The 17,558-nt window shown below is 43.0% G+C and overlaps 1 protein-coding gene across 1 annotated transcript in view; it reads left to right on the top strand.

Moving 5' to 3' along the window:
• Positions 1-3,640: 3,640 nt before the first annotated feature.
• The window catches only part of jarid2b (jumonji and AT-rich interaction domain containing 2b), a 102,962-nt gene continuing 89,044 nt past the window's right edge, over positions 3,641-17,558 (top strand). The window contains exon 1 of the mRNA XM_075449714.1: positions 3,641-4,200. Within this exon, the coding sequence (XP_075305829.1) occupies positions 4,156-4,200 (45 nt within the window). The 5' untranslated portion in view covers positions 3,641-4,155. The remainder of the gene's footprint in view (positions 4,201-17,558) is intronic.

The raw sequence follows: 17,558 nt of genomic DNA, 5'->3' as shown, positions 1-17,558 counted from the left end.
TTGCATTAGCCTGAAACAAGCCAATCATGCGTTCTACCTATAGATCTGCCTAACTAACTGTTTTGCTTTCATTTCAGAAATGCTTCTTCCCATGGTGTCTGAATTTGGGCCACCCATCTGTGTTACAGAGGAATATTGAGATAAAAAAAAACTGGATTAAATTCTTTGAAGTGCAAAATAGAAACACGACACAGCAGATGTTGGAGTAGCTACACCTCAGCTCAGAGAATCAGCTTTACTCTCAGTGGAGTTAAGTGTAAAGTTAATAATCTTGTGCAACTGCATATGAAAAACAGAGATGTTTTTCTCGAGGTTTTGTCTTATCACTTGTATCTCTTCTTTGTGTTTTATCCCGTCGCCTCAAAAAGATGTAAGCTCAGAAGAGGGGCCGTAGTACTTAAGTAAGTCCAGATTGTATGCCACTTGCAGAGTTGAAGCACTTTAATGTCACACCAGTTGATAAAAGACTTTCGTGCTGGATAAACTTATGTTCCCTGGCTCTAAGCCCCTCCAAAAGCCATCCCACTCCTATCTCCTTGTCCCGTCAAAGTACATTTAAGGAACCTGAAGAACCTTGACTTTGAGTTTAACACTGACATTAGCATCTCGACAATGAACAACATGCTGAAGTTGTGCATACTTATTATCCTCCATCTTATATTAGCACATTTGCTTACCAGAATTTGTTAAGGAGCACAAAACAAGCGATACAGCCGTGGCTGATTGAACTATCTATACAGGTATTTGTTTGTAAACTAAGGTACTAAAAAGCCTTTCAAATGAGACAGGAAAATTTTTTTGGGGTTAAGCTTGAGTTTGACAGCAAAGAGTCAACATAAATAAAAAAACATTTTTTACCTGATGATGGCGCTAGAAACACATAAATGTATTGCAATTTTTCGGAAAGGGACATGAAAGTGTGTAGCAAATGGCATGATACTTCGATAAGTTGTTGAGAGAATTTACTCAGAACCACAAATGTCAACCTGATGGTGTCAGCAGAAGGAAAACCAGCTGACCACCACCTTCCCATGTATGTTTTTTTCTCTGAACTTTGAAATTTATTTAAAAAATTTACTTTGACTTTATTTTTTACTTTGGCACAAAAAAGACATTGTTATAAATCGCTGGTCCTCTCTAGTAATTCCCACAAACCAAGAGGAGTGCTACATCAGTCAGTGGGGTAACATGACACTGAAAGGATCAGATAACTGGCTAATTTACAATGAGATTGAGTTATTAAGTGCATGTAGACATCTTAATCCGACAAGAAATTGAATCGAATCAAGTTACTCGCGATCCGATTAAGACCATGAGATAACTCGGTTGAAAGTCAAAATAAACGTGCTTGTAGACGGTGAAGCACGTGGTGAATTGGACTTTGCGCTCTGCGCATGCTCGAGATTTTTTCCCGGGGTCGGGAACCGGAAGTTGGAAGAGACGATATTACTGTTGTAGTCGAGTCAGAAAGAAAAACAACGCGATGGAGAATGCGCCGTTGTGCATCGCGTTTGTGCAATAAGCAGCTCATCACAAACGAAATATAGAGGGACGAACCTTCATCTTGCTCTTCATTCGCCATTTTCTCGAATGCCTGAGTTTGGTGTTGAAGCGGTCAACCGGAAGTGGCTCTATAAAAAAATAGTTGAAATGGGTACAGCGCCACCTATCGTATCGGTGAATGACATGCTTTGTGCTTCTGATCCAATTCATTCACCGCCATATATCCAAGGATAATTACCCTTGCTGAACTCATTCTTATTGTAATTTAGCCAATTATCTGATCCTTTCATTGCCATGTAACCGCACTGACTGTCCCAGAATAAGCTGAGTGATGGCAGCGTTGTTGGTCAGAGCTGCATTTTCCCCAATGCCTGCTCTCTCCTGCACACCTAGACCGTTTCACCTCTGTGACGACCTCCCTTGCCAGATTAGAGGCGTAATAGTGGTTGATCAACTTCAACTCACCATTTTGCCTCTACTTTAACACAAGACACTGATATATAACAAAGGCACATTAGTCCTGCCTTCCAAGTCACGTGTGAAAAGGCTTTTAGATTAAAGTTGAACGGTATCCACAACTACCGTCAATTACCAATATATGTCAGTTTACAGAGTACCTAGTGGATGGATAATGGTTGTCTTGACCGAGACTCCCAGTTTAGTGTGCTTGTTTGAAAGCAGTCGGTTTGTTTTGGAAAAAAAAAACATAAAAATGATTACCTTAGAACAGCAGTTGCTTAATAGATAGTGTTTTTGGACGAACCCGCTGCTTTCATTGTTCTCTACATACTGTTAGTATTTACACAACAATGAGAAAATAAAAGGCTTCTGGTACCAAAATCTATTTTCTGTTTGACATTCTGGACAATATATCTCTTTACGTGTGCAAAGTATTTAATCAGCTACCAGAATCCATACTTTCGTCCTCCTGTCTGGACATCTGTAGTAAACTTATGCACGATCCAAGCAACCGTTATAGAGATAGCCCCCCAAAAAAAGCAAAAAAAAAGCAGCATCTTGGTGACATTAAAGAAAAAGTCAGACCAACCAACCAGCAAGTCTGAAAAATCTAGTATGAAAATATTGTCGTATAAACAAAGCTGTTGGACTTACCCAAAATAGCAGTTTTCAAGTTAACCACGTCTGGTAGTAGCTGACACACAAACACATTATTTCACGTTGAGTGTTACTTCCTCTGGGCTTCAAACAGAACAACAATCCCACTGGGTACAAAAAAAGAATGACAAAGCACGGGAACTTCTAGTTAAAGGAACAACTAGTCTGCTGAACAAGTCTAGGCAGGGCAAACAATGACAGAAAATGTGAATATCAGTTCATCCTCGAATCTGGAGCCCATCATTAACATCAAAATCTCCACCATTGTGTGGTCGATGGTCATCAAATACGAGCATTACCGTCTGGTGACAAGGCCTGGAGTTTAAGCGACCACGTGCAAAAGCCAGGGGCCCCATTTTTTGAGTTAAATAAATATGTAAATTTTGTTTTTAAAACACGTCTGTATCCTTTGCGCGGCAGGTTGCACTAAAAACAAAGAAAATCAATGCTAAAATGAAGCACATTAGTCTTGAAATTCATCGTGCAAAACGAAACTTTTTTTTGCGGAACAAGGTTCCTTAAATAGGGCATTTAACAAAATGGAAGCATGTCCTTTAATGTTCAACCACATGGTTTGAGGTTGTGGGGGTTTGGGGTGTCGTCATTTGCTTAAAAAATGTGGGCACCCCTCATTTTTTCTTGTTGTTGTTTCTTGTTTCTTGTTGTCCCTTTTGCTCCTTCTGAGAACTCTTCGTTGTTGCCGTTTAAGAAATAGAAGTGAAACGGGGAATTCTAAGAAGTGCCAACGCCGTGAAGAAGAAACTTTACAGCAACTTATATCTCCTTGAAATGCCATCGCAACTTTACGCATCTTTACAAAGATTATAGGAAATTTAATGCGCCTTTGAGTGGTGAATTCCCAGTCGATGGCTGCAAGTTAAAAACACGATGCAGTAAAAAAAAACGCAGTGCAGCTACCAGGTAGAGCCTTGTTCTTGAGGGCTGTCTCACTGGGATTTTGAAGTTGCCGCTGAATGGTGAAGGACATGATAGGCTGGGAGGCTGAGGCTGGCGAAGAAAGGAGTTGCTCTCAGTCAGCAGAGCAGTACCGCTGGAGAGCTCTCTCGTCGACTGCAGGCTCCAGCTAGAAAGACGTCTAAACACCTAACGTTTAATTTTTTAATTTTATTTATTGCTTTCTTATCGTATCTTCACCTCAAACAAGATGTGACTTGATGTCATAACCTCAGCTGTATTCATGTGTTTGAAAGGAGCCGGGAGTGAGTGCGCAGAGACGAGAAGCCGAGCTGTTCGGGCGAATGGAACTTATTGTTGTGCATTTGTTTTGACTATGTTATCCCCAAGTGAGTTTGGGTCCAGTCCGTCTCTGTTCGTCGTCGACCCTTGATTTGTGGGATTTATATCCGACTACTTTAAGGGGAAACACCGAAGGAGGATTCTGCAAAGCCAGCAGGCTTTTCCTACAGAGCCAGGGATTTAAATCGTCATTTGGTGGAGCTCCGGGAGAGGCTAGAGTCAAAGAAAGAAATTCATGTGGCCATTCTCTCTACAGCCAAACATTTTTGGAATTGCATAATGAGCAAGGAAAGACCTAAGAGGAATATCATTCAAAAGAAATATGTAAGTACACCCGCGTTTGCCTGGAAATGCTCACAATTGCAGCCGCTTTATTCAAGTTTGCCTTGCTCGCCTCGATGAAAATGCATAAACTTTCGTCGTAGACTGTGAAGGTTACCATCAGGCAGCTCGTCCACAATTTGGGTCGATTATTCTTCAAAAATGTAATGGCCTTAAGTTGCCTCGGCGTGTTAACAGCGATGTTGTGTGTGTGTTTTATTATTTAAAGGGACAGCTGTATTTATTCAGTGTCTGTCTGTGTTGCAACCTTTATTCGATATCAGACATGTTTTAGGCTTGAACATCGGAGGCTTTGGGGGATTGCTTCGCTCATTTGACTCGTTTTAACGCGTGTTGGGGGGGATGCACGGTGTGTCCTGACTGTGATGCAAGGCCTTAAAAGGTTTTAAATTAAAATATTCGGCAAAGGCTTCTCAGAAAGGGCTTTTGTTCGCTCTCCCTCTTGCTATTCACAGCCGTGAAGACAAGCCTGTCGGCCATAGCTCGGCTTTTCGGCTTCCATTTCGTCCCATGCTGAGCATTTCATCTCCGCTTTAAACGGAGCTGTCGGAAGAACACATAGCGCAAATAAAAACCAATCGCATGCTGAAAAGCATGTAAAGAGTTGGCCTTTAAGGCGGTATGTGTCTGTTGGCGGCACGTAATTTCGCTGTAGGGCTGGCAAACCGACATGTTTCGCGGACTGTTGTGGCTCTTTAATTTCTCCATAAAGAGTGAAGCAGAGCAGGAGGAAAGGGGGTCATGCGATTCCGCATATTCGTTTAATTCCCCCCACTTTGAACGGCTTGGGGACACTTTGGGGTTTGTTGATACCCGCTTGCCTTTGCTGTTAACCCCATAGACCTGTTCAGTCCGTTAGGCTTGAAGTAATTTCGCAGGTATCGGTGTGACCTCTGTTAAGGAGCAGATATTGCAGCAGCTCACTGAGGGACAACACCATTTTTGCAGTACCGGGGGAGCTTAGCTCTGCAACGTTAGAGTATCGTCCTCGGCAACCGAATTCCCAATAAACGGCACATTACTTGGTTCGCGTGTTCGAGCACCGTGTTCCCGCACGAGCCTGTCTTTTAAGGAGGCTCTGTTCAGTCGCATTGCAGGGGCTTATGTATGAAGCGACCATTTTCTTTCTGCAAGTAACACTGGCGAATTTATGAGGAAGGGGCTGTGAAACTGCACAGTTCAGCCTTGTCTGGGATTTACCTGTTATCTCGGTTTAGGTCGAACAAATAACAGTCCACCTTCACGACCGAGACAAAGACCTGAGCTCGCAAAGTGCGAATGGCTCGACATATCGCTTGACTCGGCTACGTATCGCTTTTCTCGACTGCACGCCGGCCGGGGCCTCCGTGGTTGGAGATTTAAAGTTTGGTGCGTTTCTCTGATGTGCAACATTGCTGCTATGAATTGCCGTCACGCGCTACACGGACACATTGTTACGTTGAAATGCACGCACGAGGCGTCTCGAGTGCATATGCTCCGAAGCTGAAGTCCGCAGAGCTTAGCCCCCCCCCCCCCACCACCACCACCACCACCACCACCACCATATCGCCACCAAAACACCATGTGGAGTGAGTCTAAAAAAACAAACAAAAAAAACAACAACTGTTTCCTCTTCTCGGACAGTTTGGTTACAGAATACGGTCCATCACATTAAGTTTCCGTTGACCGAAAAATATTGAGTGACACAGCAACAGGTTTGTACGAGCAAGTGAACAATAAGGCGAAATGCACACGGGTTTGTAGTTCTTAAGCGTCTCGTGAGTTCAACAGAAGGCTTTTCTGATACTCCTGAAAACGTTTCAGGGGCTGAATAGCCCGTGGACTCGATGTAAAGTCCTGAATTGCATTTATCTCAGGAATGTTTCCAGCCTGTGTCTTCACGGTTTCTGCCTCATAACTGTGCTTGTAAAATAGTGAACAAATAAATCAGATATGGCTGCAGCAACTTCTAATTTACCGCTTTTGGAGTGGCCTCAATGGTCTAGTTCAATGTGTGGACTTTGGATTTTAAAGGCGAAAAAGAATTCCATCTCTTCTAAGGGATCTCACTTTTAACACAACTGCATGACCTCTTATGGCCAACAGATGTTTTTGTTACTTTTCCACACATGCTGATGTATCTGCCTTTTATTTATTGGAAAGCAGCGCAAATGTGAGTCATCTCTAAGGACGCAGATGTTTCAAAGGGCCGAGAAAGTAGCAGCTCAGTGTTCTTTTTTTTTGGCATAGGAATACATTATGTTCGTCCACTCTCCTCTTTTACATGAGTGACCATTCTCTGATCATGATCAAGTAGTTTCACTACTTGATAATTAACACTGGTGTTAATAACCCATGCTATGGGCATTGTTTTGTTTGTCTGTTGTTTGAAAGATGAGTTTCAAACAAATGGCTTAGTGCCCCCCCCCCTTTTTTTTTCTTTTTTGAGGAAATGCATCATGTGCCATTAATAGAAAGAAAGAAGTGCTTGTTAAGCATCGAGCTGGAATATGTTGAACAACATTTGTCATCCGTTCTAAAACTGGTTGCGCTAATTTTATTTCGTCTATTCGTAACTCTCTTGTATAATTGGAACAGGAGACTGGGCATAAAGGCAGAAGGAAATGGTGTAGTTGTGTGCCCGACTGCAGGAAGCATGTTACAGTCGCGTGCATGTGTGCCACATCTGTCGTGTTTTTTTTGGCAGCTGCAACTGATGCATGATATCCAGCCTAGACCGAAAGAGGCTCCAAATGTGCATTTCAACAAGGAACTGGAAGTGTCCAGATCCTTAAGTCCCTCTCCAGGCTTGGAGACGGACTGACCCTCTCCTCCCCTCCCCCATTTCCCCCTCCTCTACCTCCCCTAATTAGCGTAAGACAATTATGCATGCTTGGCTTAACCATTTCCCCTGAAACATAAGTGTGAGTTGTTATCCCCCCACCCCACCGTCACCTTCTGCAACCAACAAACACTCACTGTCAGCAAATGATATTAAAATTTATCGCTCATAAAATACTTTGAAATAAGATGATGGGTCTCTGATAAAAGCAAACAGGGCGAGGTAATTATCATTTACCACCAGCATCGATATGAACTGAACCAAAATGCCAAATTGCTTCGTCAGTCTTCTTCTCCAGAGGTTCGTAGCTCCTGATGTCTGCTTTAGTGTCACAAGAGCAAGAAAACAAGCTCAAAGAAGAGAGTGCGGTGTCTGGTTGGCCTCCCTTTTTTTTTTTTAAGTTGTTGCCCTTTAAAGCCAGTGGTTGAGGGGTAAAGACTTGTAATGATGGTGGTATCAAGCACTAATGTGTGGCAGTGTCGTTCTGTCTAACTAAACATGACACACACACTCTCTGTGTGTGTGTGTGAGTGAGAATGGATGTAAGCGAGAGTAGCAGTAGAGCACAGCAGAGTGCAGTCAGGGCCATTTTGTGCAGAGTCGGCTCTTCCTGTAGGCCCCAGCTGGGGCTAGGCCTCTGATTCAAAGGTTGTATGCATGTGTGTGTGAGAGCATGCTTGTGTGTGTGGGACAAGCACAGCTGCTGCAGGGGCCTTTACAAATGTAAAGAGGCTGTCAGTGTTTGTTTCATCAGGCACACAACTGATGAGGGCCAAGTTGAAAATCCATTGCACTGCGAGTGTGTGCGTTGAGCGTGCACAAAAAGAGGAAACAAAAATAGAGAGCAGGGGCAGAATGGGGAGTGCAAAGGCGCAGACTCCCCCCTCTCCTCCTTTTCCTCTCTTTATCCCCCTCTCGCCGTGTCTTTCTGTCTCGCTCTGTCGTTTTCGGGCTGTCCAAATGAAATGTGGGCCTCATGTTGGACCATGAAGAGAGGGTCACAGGGTTGTTTTTTCACCGTGCTTCAGCCTCAGTGCGCTTCATTTAACCTTATGTTTCAATGCAAATTCTCCTTTCATAAGCTCCCTTCTCCTCACGTGTGCAACATGGCAGGGTTCACTTTGCAACCCCTTTGTCGCCATGGCTACCAGGGCAAACCTAAGTACTGTGGCAAAAGCAACGTTTTACTGCCTGTTTGTTTTACTACACTCACGATGGTTCTGTTCCACGTGGCACTATCGCAGAAGTGCTGTCCGTACGTGCTCGCTTGTGCTCTGTTTGGTCAGTTTTCCAAAGAAAATCCACGAATAGTGCAAAGAATATCAGCACGACATGAAAGCAACTGCCAGGAATATCAAAGTCAGCATGTGGATTTACAGCTATTTAAACAATAAAAATAAGCGAGGCAATCTAGGAGTTTGTCACTCGCACTTTAAGCTCACGTGTTCCCTTGAAGCAGAGAGGAAGAAGCCTTCCCACGCTGCAGGCCCTGCCTCGCATCCCTTTGGCCTCATCTTCCCTCTCGCAGGACGTGCTGACTCGGCCGGCACTGCCAGAAGAATTTGAGGGAGTGAAGTTGGCAAGCCTCTGCTCTTTTAATCCCGTCTTGCTTATGTATTTATTAAGTTTGAACTGAAATAGGGGAGATGGCTGTTTCTGTGTTATTTCTTAACTAAAGTCTGCTTTGCCAAGAGTGAGTTTACTGCATCGTTACAGGCGCTCTGTGAGCTGCCGGCTTCAATTTGGACTACCGAAGGATGTTCAAGGGCCAAATGCATCACAGCTCAGCTCAGCTCTTTGCTCCGACATAAATAGGCTCCCTTTACCCTTTACTCTCTGTCTTCCTCTTCTCTGCATCGACAACATTATGTCACACGCACTGTACAAACTCCTGTTATGCAATACGACCTTTTCGCTTATCAGCTGTTGGCACCGAGCACAATCTCTGGCTCTTTACTGGTAACGGCACACGCACGCACACACCATACACACAGGCAAAGGTCTTTAAGTGTACACCTGCAGTCAGCAGGTGAGATAAACTGATGTCTAACGCTTATCTTGAGCAATATGCATATATTGGCAGCGTAGGCCGTTTGCGTGAGTAATGACATAAAACTGGGTGTGACTTTCTTTGTTACTGTGTGTGTGTGAGCCCGTGTAGTTGTGTTTGGTAGTACGTGCTTTGATAGTTAACGCAAGGTATGTTTGGATTCAGTGTGGATGGGGGCATATATGTGTGTGTGTATCATGAACACCACTTGTGTTCCCTCTCTGCCGGTCTTCATTCGAGTGATTTATATCTCTCTGCCCCCGCAGGTTTGGATGGAGATGGGGGAGTGAGACAGCTGGTCAGGGCCTGAGAGGCTGCGTGCATGCGTGTGTGTCTATGAACACACATGCTCACTCATGCGTGTGTGTGTGTGTGTGTGCGTGTGTGTGTGTGTGTGTGTATGAATGAGTGAGTGGTTGCCACAGCTTATCCGTTCAGGATCCCCATGAAGCTGAATCAACATTTTAGCTTTGTCTTTGCTTTGGCCTTGCGGGCTTTAAAGAGGCACGTAAAGGACATTCGGCAACAGTGGAACAAAAATGGGACCGTTTTAATCATCCATCTTTCTCCAGTCATTGTCATATTTAATTTCTTTTTCTTTTTAAGTTTATTAAGTTGATACACCATGTAATCTTCAGGTGCTTTTTGTTTGTAGTTCAACATTCAGATTAGCCCCTGGCTTCGATTTAAGCACTGTAAAGCTTAAAGAGGAGGTATTAAGTTGTTTTCCAGCCTTTTTTTTTTTTTTTTTTTTTTTTTTTTTTGAATCACAGAGTGATTGTAGCTTCGACTGGCATTAGCTTTTAATAACCATTATGTGCATCTCTCAGACAACCTCTTGACCCATCTCTGCTCACCTCCTTCCTGCTTTTTATCTTGGCTACATCGGTTTAATAAACACTCCTCACATTTTCATCCTGTGGTCAATCCCATCTGATCCCCTATTGTGACTCGGTCGTCTTTAAACATCCAGTGAATTAAGCCTCGAGGGATGAAGCAACAGAGCGGAGGCTCAGTCAGTATTGATCCTCTGTTACTCCCTCTCTTTTCTGCCTAAACTGTCACAGTTTTGCTGTCAAACACATACCAGCACAAGAGTGTATACAACATCATAAAACGTCACGGCTGTGGTGCTAAGATTAGGAAATCCTGAGACGGGCTTTTTGCTAAGCACTGACATAGAGTATTTACTGTGAAGATAGCTGGTTATACAGAATCAAGAGATTTCAGTCCGGGAATCCTATTCATTTTTACCATTCGGTGTACATTCATAACAGTTCTTGTTCTGTGTTACGGTTTCGCAGGCTTTCTACCAAGCGCAGTAATCTATGAATCATTCCGATTGTGATGGAGCAGTTCGTCTCTTTCTGCCAACATGTCACTGGCCACTCTATTCAGATCCTCTTTGGCATTGTGCTGCCTTGGCTGGTGATTTGCACTCATTTAATCTCTCATGAGGGCATTTTCCAGTTTTTTTTATTTATTTTTATAAATATATATATTTGATGGTTATAACCCTTTAGGCTAACCATTTGTGACTAGTTATGGGATGGTCAACTTGCCCCTGTTAAAGTGATCTAGTGTACATCTCTGTTCTCCAAGCATTTGACCCCTCACCAGGGAGACCTGCGTTCGGGATGGCAGACTAACCCACCCACTAAACAGCAGGAGGGATGAAACCCTATGGCTGGGTGACCACTGTTTCTACCTCATGTGTACTTCACAGGGCTTGCAGAATGATTAAGAAAAGTAGGTATGAGAAGGGGTAAAGATGTTTTATGCAAAGCTTTTAATCTTGACTGATATGAGTATAATGAGTGGCTACAGAAATGTGTGAACCACATCTGGCCCCCACTTGGAACAATTCTGCCTTCCAAACCTTATTTAGAGAAGTGGACAATGACATGTTTTCATGCTGAAACATCTTTGTGGGGGAGGGTTTCTGACGCTGCAGAGCTGTGAGAAAAAAAGAGGAAGTAGTGGAAATAGTAGGTGGTTTGGAACTGTAAGAGGCAGAATAAACTACTTATTTGATCTGCAGTTGCAAGTCCAAAGTAGACGTTTCCTTTTCATCCACCTGACACCCCCAGCTTCTCGGTTTTCTTCAGAAATCCCACTCAGTCAACATCTTCCGTTCATTTTCTTTTTCACTTGGTCCTCCAAAGGAAACAGTTTGACAAATCACCTCTAAGATTTTGATTAGATTTTTTTTATTCTTTATTAAATGTCTAGTTTTTGCTATAAGCACTTCTTTTTTTTCACGATTATGAATAGATTATCTTTTGCTGTGATATTGTGTTGAAAGGTTTCTTGAAACAGGTTGTCCTTAGGGTTGTTTAATGCCTATGAATAGAAAGTATTATGAAAAATATATCAATTGATAGTCAGTAAAGCAGTATAGATTTTTTTTCTTTAGCTTTTCCACTGGGAGATGCAGAGTGGGAGTCAAAGGTATTGTTCCCTCTATTTTAACCTCGGCTCAATAGAAGAGTGCTTTTACAATTCTCGTGGCTACGTGATTTCCTCCAGGCCTCACAGCAGGGAGCTATAGTGCAAGCTACACTGAGGGAAGGGCGCCAGGGCCTGGGCTGAATGTCTGGCTAGCCTCCCCCTGGCCCTGGATCAAACATCAGAAGGCCTTTGGGGGAGAGGGGGGCGACAGGCAGGCCTGGAATTCACAACCTGTGATCGTTGAGGAGAACAAACCCAGGAAGATGGCAATAATCAAATTAAGCACCATCTCAAATGGAATCTACTGTGATGGCAGTAAATGCACGGCCCGTCTACTTATCTGTTCCAGTGGCTGTCTGTGCAAAATGCAGTGCTTTTGCTGTTTTTGGCTTTAATTGTTTTAGACTGTGGATGAGAAATGTGCAAACCACTGGTTGACTCGAAGCTTGGCTGTCTTAGACGCATGCTCACTTTCACAGGTTGAGATGAGGAATTTAGGAAATGAGGAAACAGACTCTGGATAAACTAAATAGAACTTGTCAGCCAACTAGCAGAAAGTTACCATGGAATAAAAGGACAGCTTACCATTCATCTATATGTCTCTTTGTATATATGCGCATGTGGAAAGTGCATGCGTTATCAGGGGGACTAACCCCCCCCCACTCAGGTTCCTATAGAAACAGATGTGCTGACAATGTTTCTGAGCAAGTCAAACATCTCTTCTTTTTTGTTGCACAGATAGCGTATGAGGGTGTGGAACAAGATGAATGGCGAAGTTAGATTGTTATTAGAGCATCTGGTTCCTGGCTGCATTCTGGGGAAGTTATGAGAGCTTTCTTACAATCATGTGAGTCAGAGAAATCACATGTGTAACCATGAAACTGAGAAAATATAGTCAAGAAGGGACATTTAAAAATGCAAAATATTGGTGGGCATTATGTGCAAGTTTTTTTTTCCATATATGTATAAAAGAAAATTAAATAGAAATTCCAGCTCCTTCAGAGGCAGTACATGTGACATAAGAGGAAAAACACATGCTAACATTGTGATTATTAGGGAACCGTTTCAGAGAACAGAAATTATACTTTTGGCTAATATTCTTCCTTAGTTTGTCATCTTCTTATCCTTGTATTACCCAGATGTTTTGATGAATTCTGATAACTTTGCATGACTCGTTATAAGAAACCGGGTAACTTTCACAGTTTATGGTGACCTGTTTCCTGACAGTAAATTGTTTATTTTATCATTGTTGACAATGTTTTTCATTATGAACAAGCAGTCACATTACTCGGTTGCTGAAATCAAGAGTGGAATTTCATATTACTCATAACACTAAGCCACATATGACAGTTGTTTTTAATTCCTGTGATGGTGCATGACTGGAAAAATTATACATACATTTATTTTGCTTTATTGAGTCATGTTGTCTTAATAAGATATGTGAATTCACGAGTATGTGAATTACAATTGTACAGAGTAGCTGTACAAATGCGAGTGATGTATTTCCTGTTGGTACATCTGTAATCGTGTAGTTGCATTTGAAAGGCCGCGCTGTAAATTCTGAGTTTGACTTTTTTTCTCCTGAGCTTTCTTTAGGACCAGCACCTTAAGACTTCTTTCTGATGTTTTGAGTAGAGGAAGATGGATGTGTCCACACTGCATTCCAGCATAAATCTGAGGGAATATGTTTAAAATCTAGCCCCATAAATCCGAAACCGTATAAAGTGCCTTTGTCTTTCAAATTGAATTTATACTGCTTTGATATATCGAACCTGCAGTGCAGCCTTTGTAAGTGACCTATTTTTGTTGTGAGCATTTACACCTTTGGGGAACGTGTGTCACAATTCTGTGTAGTTAAACCGCCGATGCTTATTGGTGGCACCGTTTGCGATGCTGCAGGCTTAATTTGCTTCATGTAGTTGCGTACATTAGTGTCTAACGTGTTGAACGTGCAGCAGTTGGAGCTGTGTGTCTAAAAGTGAGCTCGAGCAATTCTAGAGATTTCATCTCCTGCATGATCAGCCACTGATTTTCAACAACTTTGAACAAACTGTGAGTGGGGGACTCTGTATCTCCTTCGCTAAATTGACCTTTTCGTATTTGTTTCTAAGGTTGAGTCAGATGAATATCTTTAGTAATGAAGTTACGCAGTTTGACTGTCTGCTAGCCAAGTGACTCAAAATTTAACTGACAACTGTGAAGTATTAGGTGCACCGTCGCCTTTAATGGCATAACTTCTGAGTTGAGTGTTGTACCCACGTCTTTTCTGTGCCTGGCCTAAATTAATACATTTTACCTCAATTCTGGCTTCTTTTGAGATCAACTACCAGTGACGGTGGCTTCTATAATGGTGTGGGCGCCTTGCTCTTCTGGAAGTTATTGGCTTCTCTGACGCCATCTAATTGCCCCTCATGCATCACCTTTGATTCTTTGTACGAACACCATTATTCACCTTTTCCGACCTTCTTTTGCTCTCCAAAGTACTTCTCCCTACACCGCTTTTTCCTCCACAAACACCTACATACATCTTTTCTCTGTTTTCTCTATTTATATACGCCCCCTCTTTCTTTGGACTCAAAGAATTTGCCTCTGTGTCTACTGTTAGGGGAGTGAGTGGTGAGAGTTTTGTCCCAAGCTGTGAGGTGAAAATCATTTCTTAATTGTCTCGTTTTTTTTTTTCCTTCGAGTTAATGATTGTCACGAGCCTGCGTTGCAAGTTCCAAAGCAGAGGAACTCCCTTACCTAAGCCCTGGATTTGTTTCATAGCATTCTCTGACTACAGTGTAATCTGCAGTCATACAGCAACACACACAAAATGCACACAAACAGAAGCTCTAACAGGGCTTAAGATGTTGGACACAGCGGAATGCAAAGAAAATAGGGTTTGGTTGTAGTACTATGATGTCTAGGTGAGTTGTAAATGAGCAGAGGTGTTGCATTTAACACAGAGTGCTCTTCCATGTAAATGTTAAACGTTTGTTTGGTAGTAGATACCTTTGTCAAATTTTTTTTTTGGAAACTTGAAGCTGTTGCTTTTGTTTTGTGCCTTTTTATCATGCCGATTTTGGATATAGTACTCTTCCCTTGAGGGTAAATGGGAATGTATGTATTGTGTGTCAACATAATGTTCACACTTTTCTTTGGTTTGGAGAAAGTCTTGTGTTTCAGCTGCTTGTGGTCAGGCCATCGCTGCTTTTCCTGTTAAAGCTGCCGTCGGCAGGTTTTCAAAATTCCGAGTCTAAAGTCGGAAAATTCGAACTGATACATCTTTCAGGTCCATCCCCAAACCCCTCCCCCTCTGTGGACGAGGTTGTGCACGTGAGTTCACACCAGTGTGCGCGTACACAAGCTGGGGGCAGACTCACGCTCAGCATGGAAGACGTGGTTGGTGACTGTTCTGCTCAGATAATAGATCAATAATAAACCTAACGTGATTGGTTAAAAACAGCCGAGAGCGCTCGATTTTTGCAAGCACGATTACAGGCTTCAGAGGGAGCTACAGAATTCCGGATTTTTCCTAAACAGCCTATTTAATATTCTCCTTTCAGAATCCCATGACAGTTCAAGCTAATATGTCTAAAAAAAAGTTGCCGACGGCAGCTTTAAGTGACAGTGGAGGACTTTGGTGGCTTTCATTACCCATCACCCCAGCTGGTAATCTTCTTCCGCCCCAGTTCGGCTCAACCTGCTTCCAGTTGACCTTTTTGGTCAAGTTGTTTTCCATTCAGATGAGTGCTGTACATGGTGTTGAGATGATTTGTTGTTTTTTAGGGTCTAAACGTTGGTGCTGAAAAGGCCCACACAGTCTGACTGACAGGTCATGGTCTGCATAGGTTCAGCCCGTCGTAGCTGTTTGGACATGGAGGGAAGTTATCTTTGTCTTGCTTCCTCCATCTGTCAACTCGTAGAGTGAACGTATATATTTCAGGACATGGTGCTTGCTCATTGCCTCACTCAGCAGCACAGTTGGAAACAAACAGCCAAACATGCTTGCAGCCTCTGATGATCTCCATGAAATCACCCTCCCACTCACCCTCCCTCTGTCTGTCTCGCTCCCACTCCCCTTTAATTTTACTCGGCCGCAATATCCTACCTAGACCTTGATTGTTGTTTTCTGAGAGCTGGAGTGGTGTTGTTGTAACATAATCATTTAGTCTCCCTCCCGTGGCTCTGGCAGGCTGCATGCTGAAATCTATCCACTGCTCATTTTTATGGGGAGCGAATTTGCTGTAGCTACTGTGACTGCTGCTGGCTCGCCTTAACACTGCATTTACCGGAGTAGATGGATATCTCCCCTGCAAACGTCTGAGAGATGACACATGTTGTACACACATTTAATATACCCCAGAGGTCATGCTGGTGGATTTGATTAGCATGATTGAAATATGATGGTTGTGATATCCAGTGACTTGGCCTATATTGAATTTTTAATCTCTGTGTCGACACCAGCTCGCACCACGTACTCCTCATCCCGATCAGTGTGGTCGGGGGACTGCAGCTTCTCTGTGGCTCCTAGCATTGAACTAGTTGAAGATGACAAGTGAAGAGCTGGATTTATAAGCCCAGCACGGAATCATCACTGCAGAAGAAGTTGTTACTCTGCTCGGACTCATTGACCCTTGAATGGCTGTGTCTAGGATTCAGCTAAGCCATTTAACCTTTTGACACACTGTCTTGTTTGGAGCTAGTCGCCAGGATAGTATCATGAGAGACTCCACCTTCCTGTCGGCTTTCCCAAACTCTTTTAGCTTTGGGCAGAGGTACACGTAGGTTTCAGCTCACTTTTTCAGATCCAAAGTGAGCTGTTGACATGAGGCCCATAATTCCTAGTTGCGCATGCGCTTACAAGCGGATTTATTTTCCCTGCAGCCTTGTTACAAAGTGGTTCTTATCTATCTTTTTTTTTTGTTTTGGAAGTAATCCTAATAGCAGCCACATTTATGTCTAAACAGTCTTTCTTCACTTTACCAAGAAACGTGTGCATGTGTGATGTGCAGTTCATCATTTGCTCCCCTAGTTAGTGAAAGGCTTGCCATAAAAATGATCTCTGCTCCTGCACGGTAATAACAAAAAAATAATCTCAAGGGAGAATTGAATAAGTCCAACCCTTGTAAATGCGTCCAGTGCTTGACAGCGAGTTTGCATATAATTTCCATAAACTAGGTTGGTGATGTATGAATAACTTGTCAGATGGATTGACGTATGAAGGTGGCTGTCATTCACTGGCTGAGTTTATTGTGATCGTGCTTAAACCCAACCCATCATGAGATTACTGAATGGCTAAATGAATGATTGAGGGACTGACTGATAAACAGTGTGAGGTTATTTCTTTTTCCTCTTATATCCTCCAACTTCAGCATCTTATTCTGTTGTGAAAAGAAAAGGGAATAACAGTTTTCTGCCACCATACTTCCCTCTTTCCTTGTGGCAGAAATGCTTTGCACTGCAATGATGTGAATGTACATCCATTCACAGACGGCAGGTCATTTTTCTTCCATTTCTCTTTGTAGCTCTTCTGTTCCTTCTCCCTTTCCTTAGGTATCCCTCTTACTGGTAGGTGTTGTCAATGCAGCTATTGTCAGGGCTCAAAGAGCAGGGGGGCTCATGAGACCCTCAGACAATGGGCACATGCTTCCTCTCTGTGAGCTGCCTGTGTCGTGTGTGTGTGTAGTGGTTGGAAGTCTGTGATTAAGCCTTTGTGTGTCTGGGAAGCACCTCTCCTGCCTCTCATGTATTCACCTGTTCCAGCTGCAGGTGTTCTGGAACAGTTACAATCAACTAGCTATGACGCCACGACCGTGACCGTCCAAAAAAGTACACCACAGCTGGCCGCTACAGCTCAGTGATTTGGCTAAAAAGTGCTTCTCAAATTCTACCTGGAAACTACCTTCTTATTTAGCCTCTATTTAATCAATGTGACCAATGACATGTTGGTCAGCACTGCTCACTGATCTATATAGGGAGTATAGGGAATTATTCACTGAGTCTGGTCCATTTTTTTTCTTTAGCACAAGTTTC

The sequence above is a fragment of the Odontesthes bonariensis genome, chromosome 18, assembly GCF_027942865.1.
Source record: "Odontesthes bonariensis isolate fOdoBon6 chromosome 18, fOdoBon6.hap1, whole genome shotgun sequence".
NCBI classification, from domain to species: Eukaryota; Metazoa; Chordata; class Actinopteri; order Atheriniformes; family Atherinopsidae; genus Odontesthes; species Odontesthes bonariensis.
Note: the sequence above shows the minus strand (reverse complement) of the source record. Positions and strands in the feature narration are given on the sequence as shown.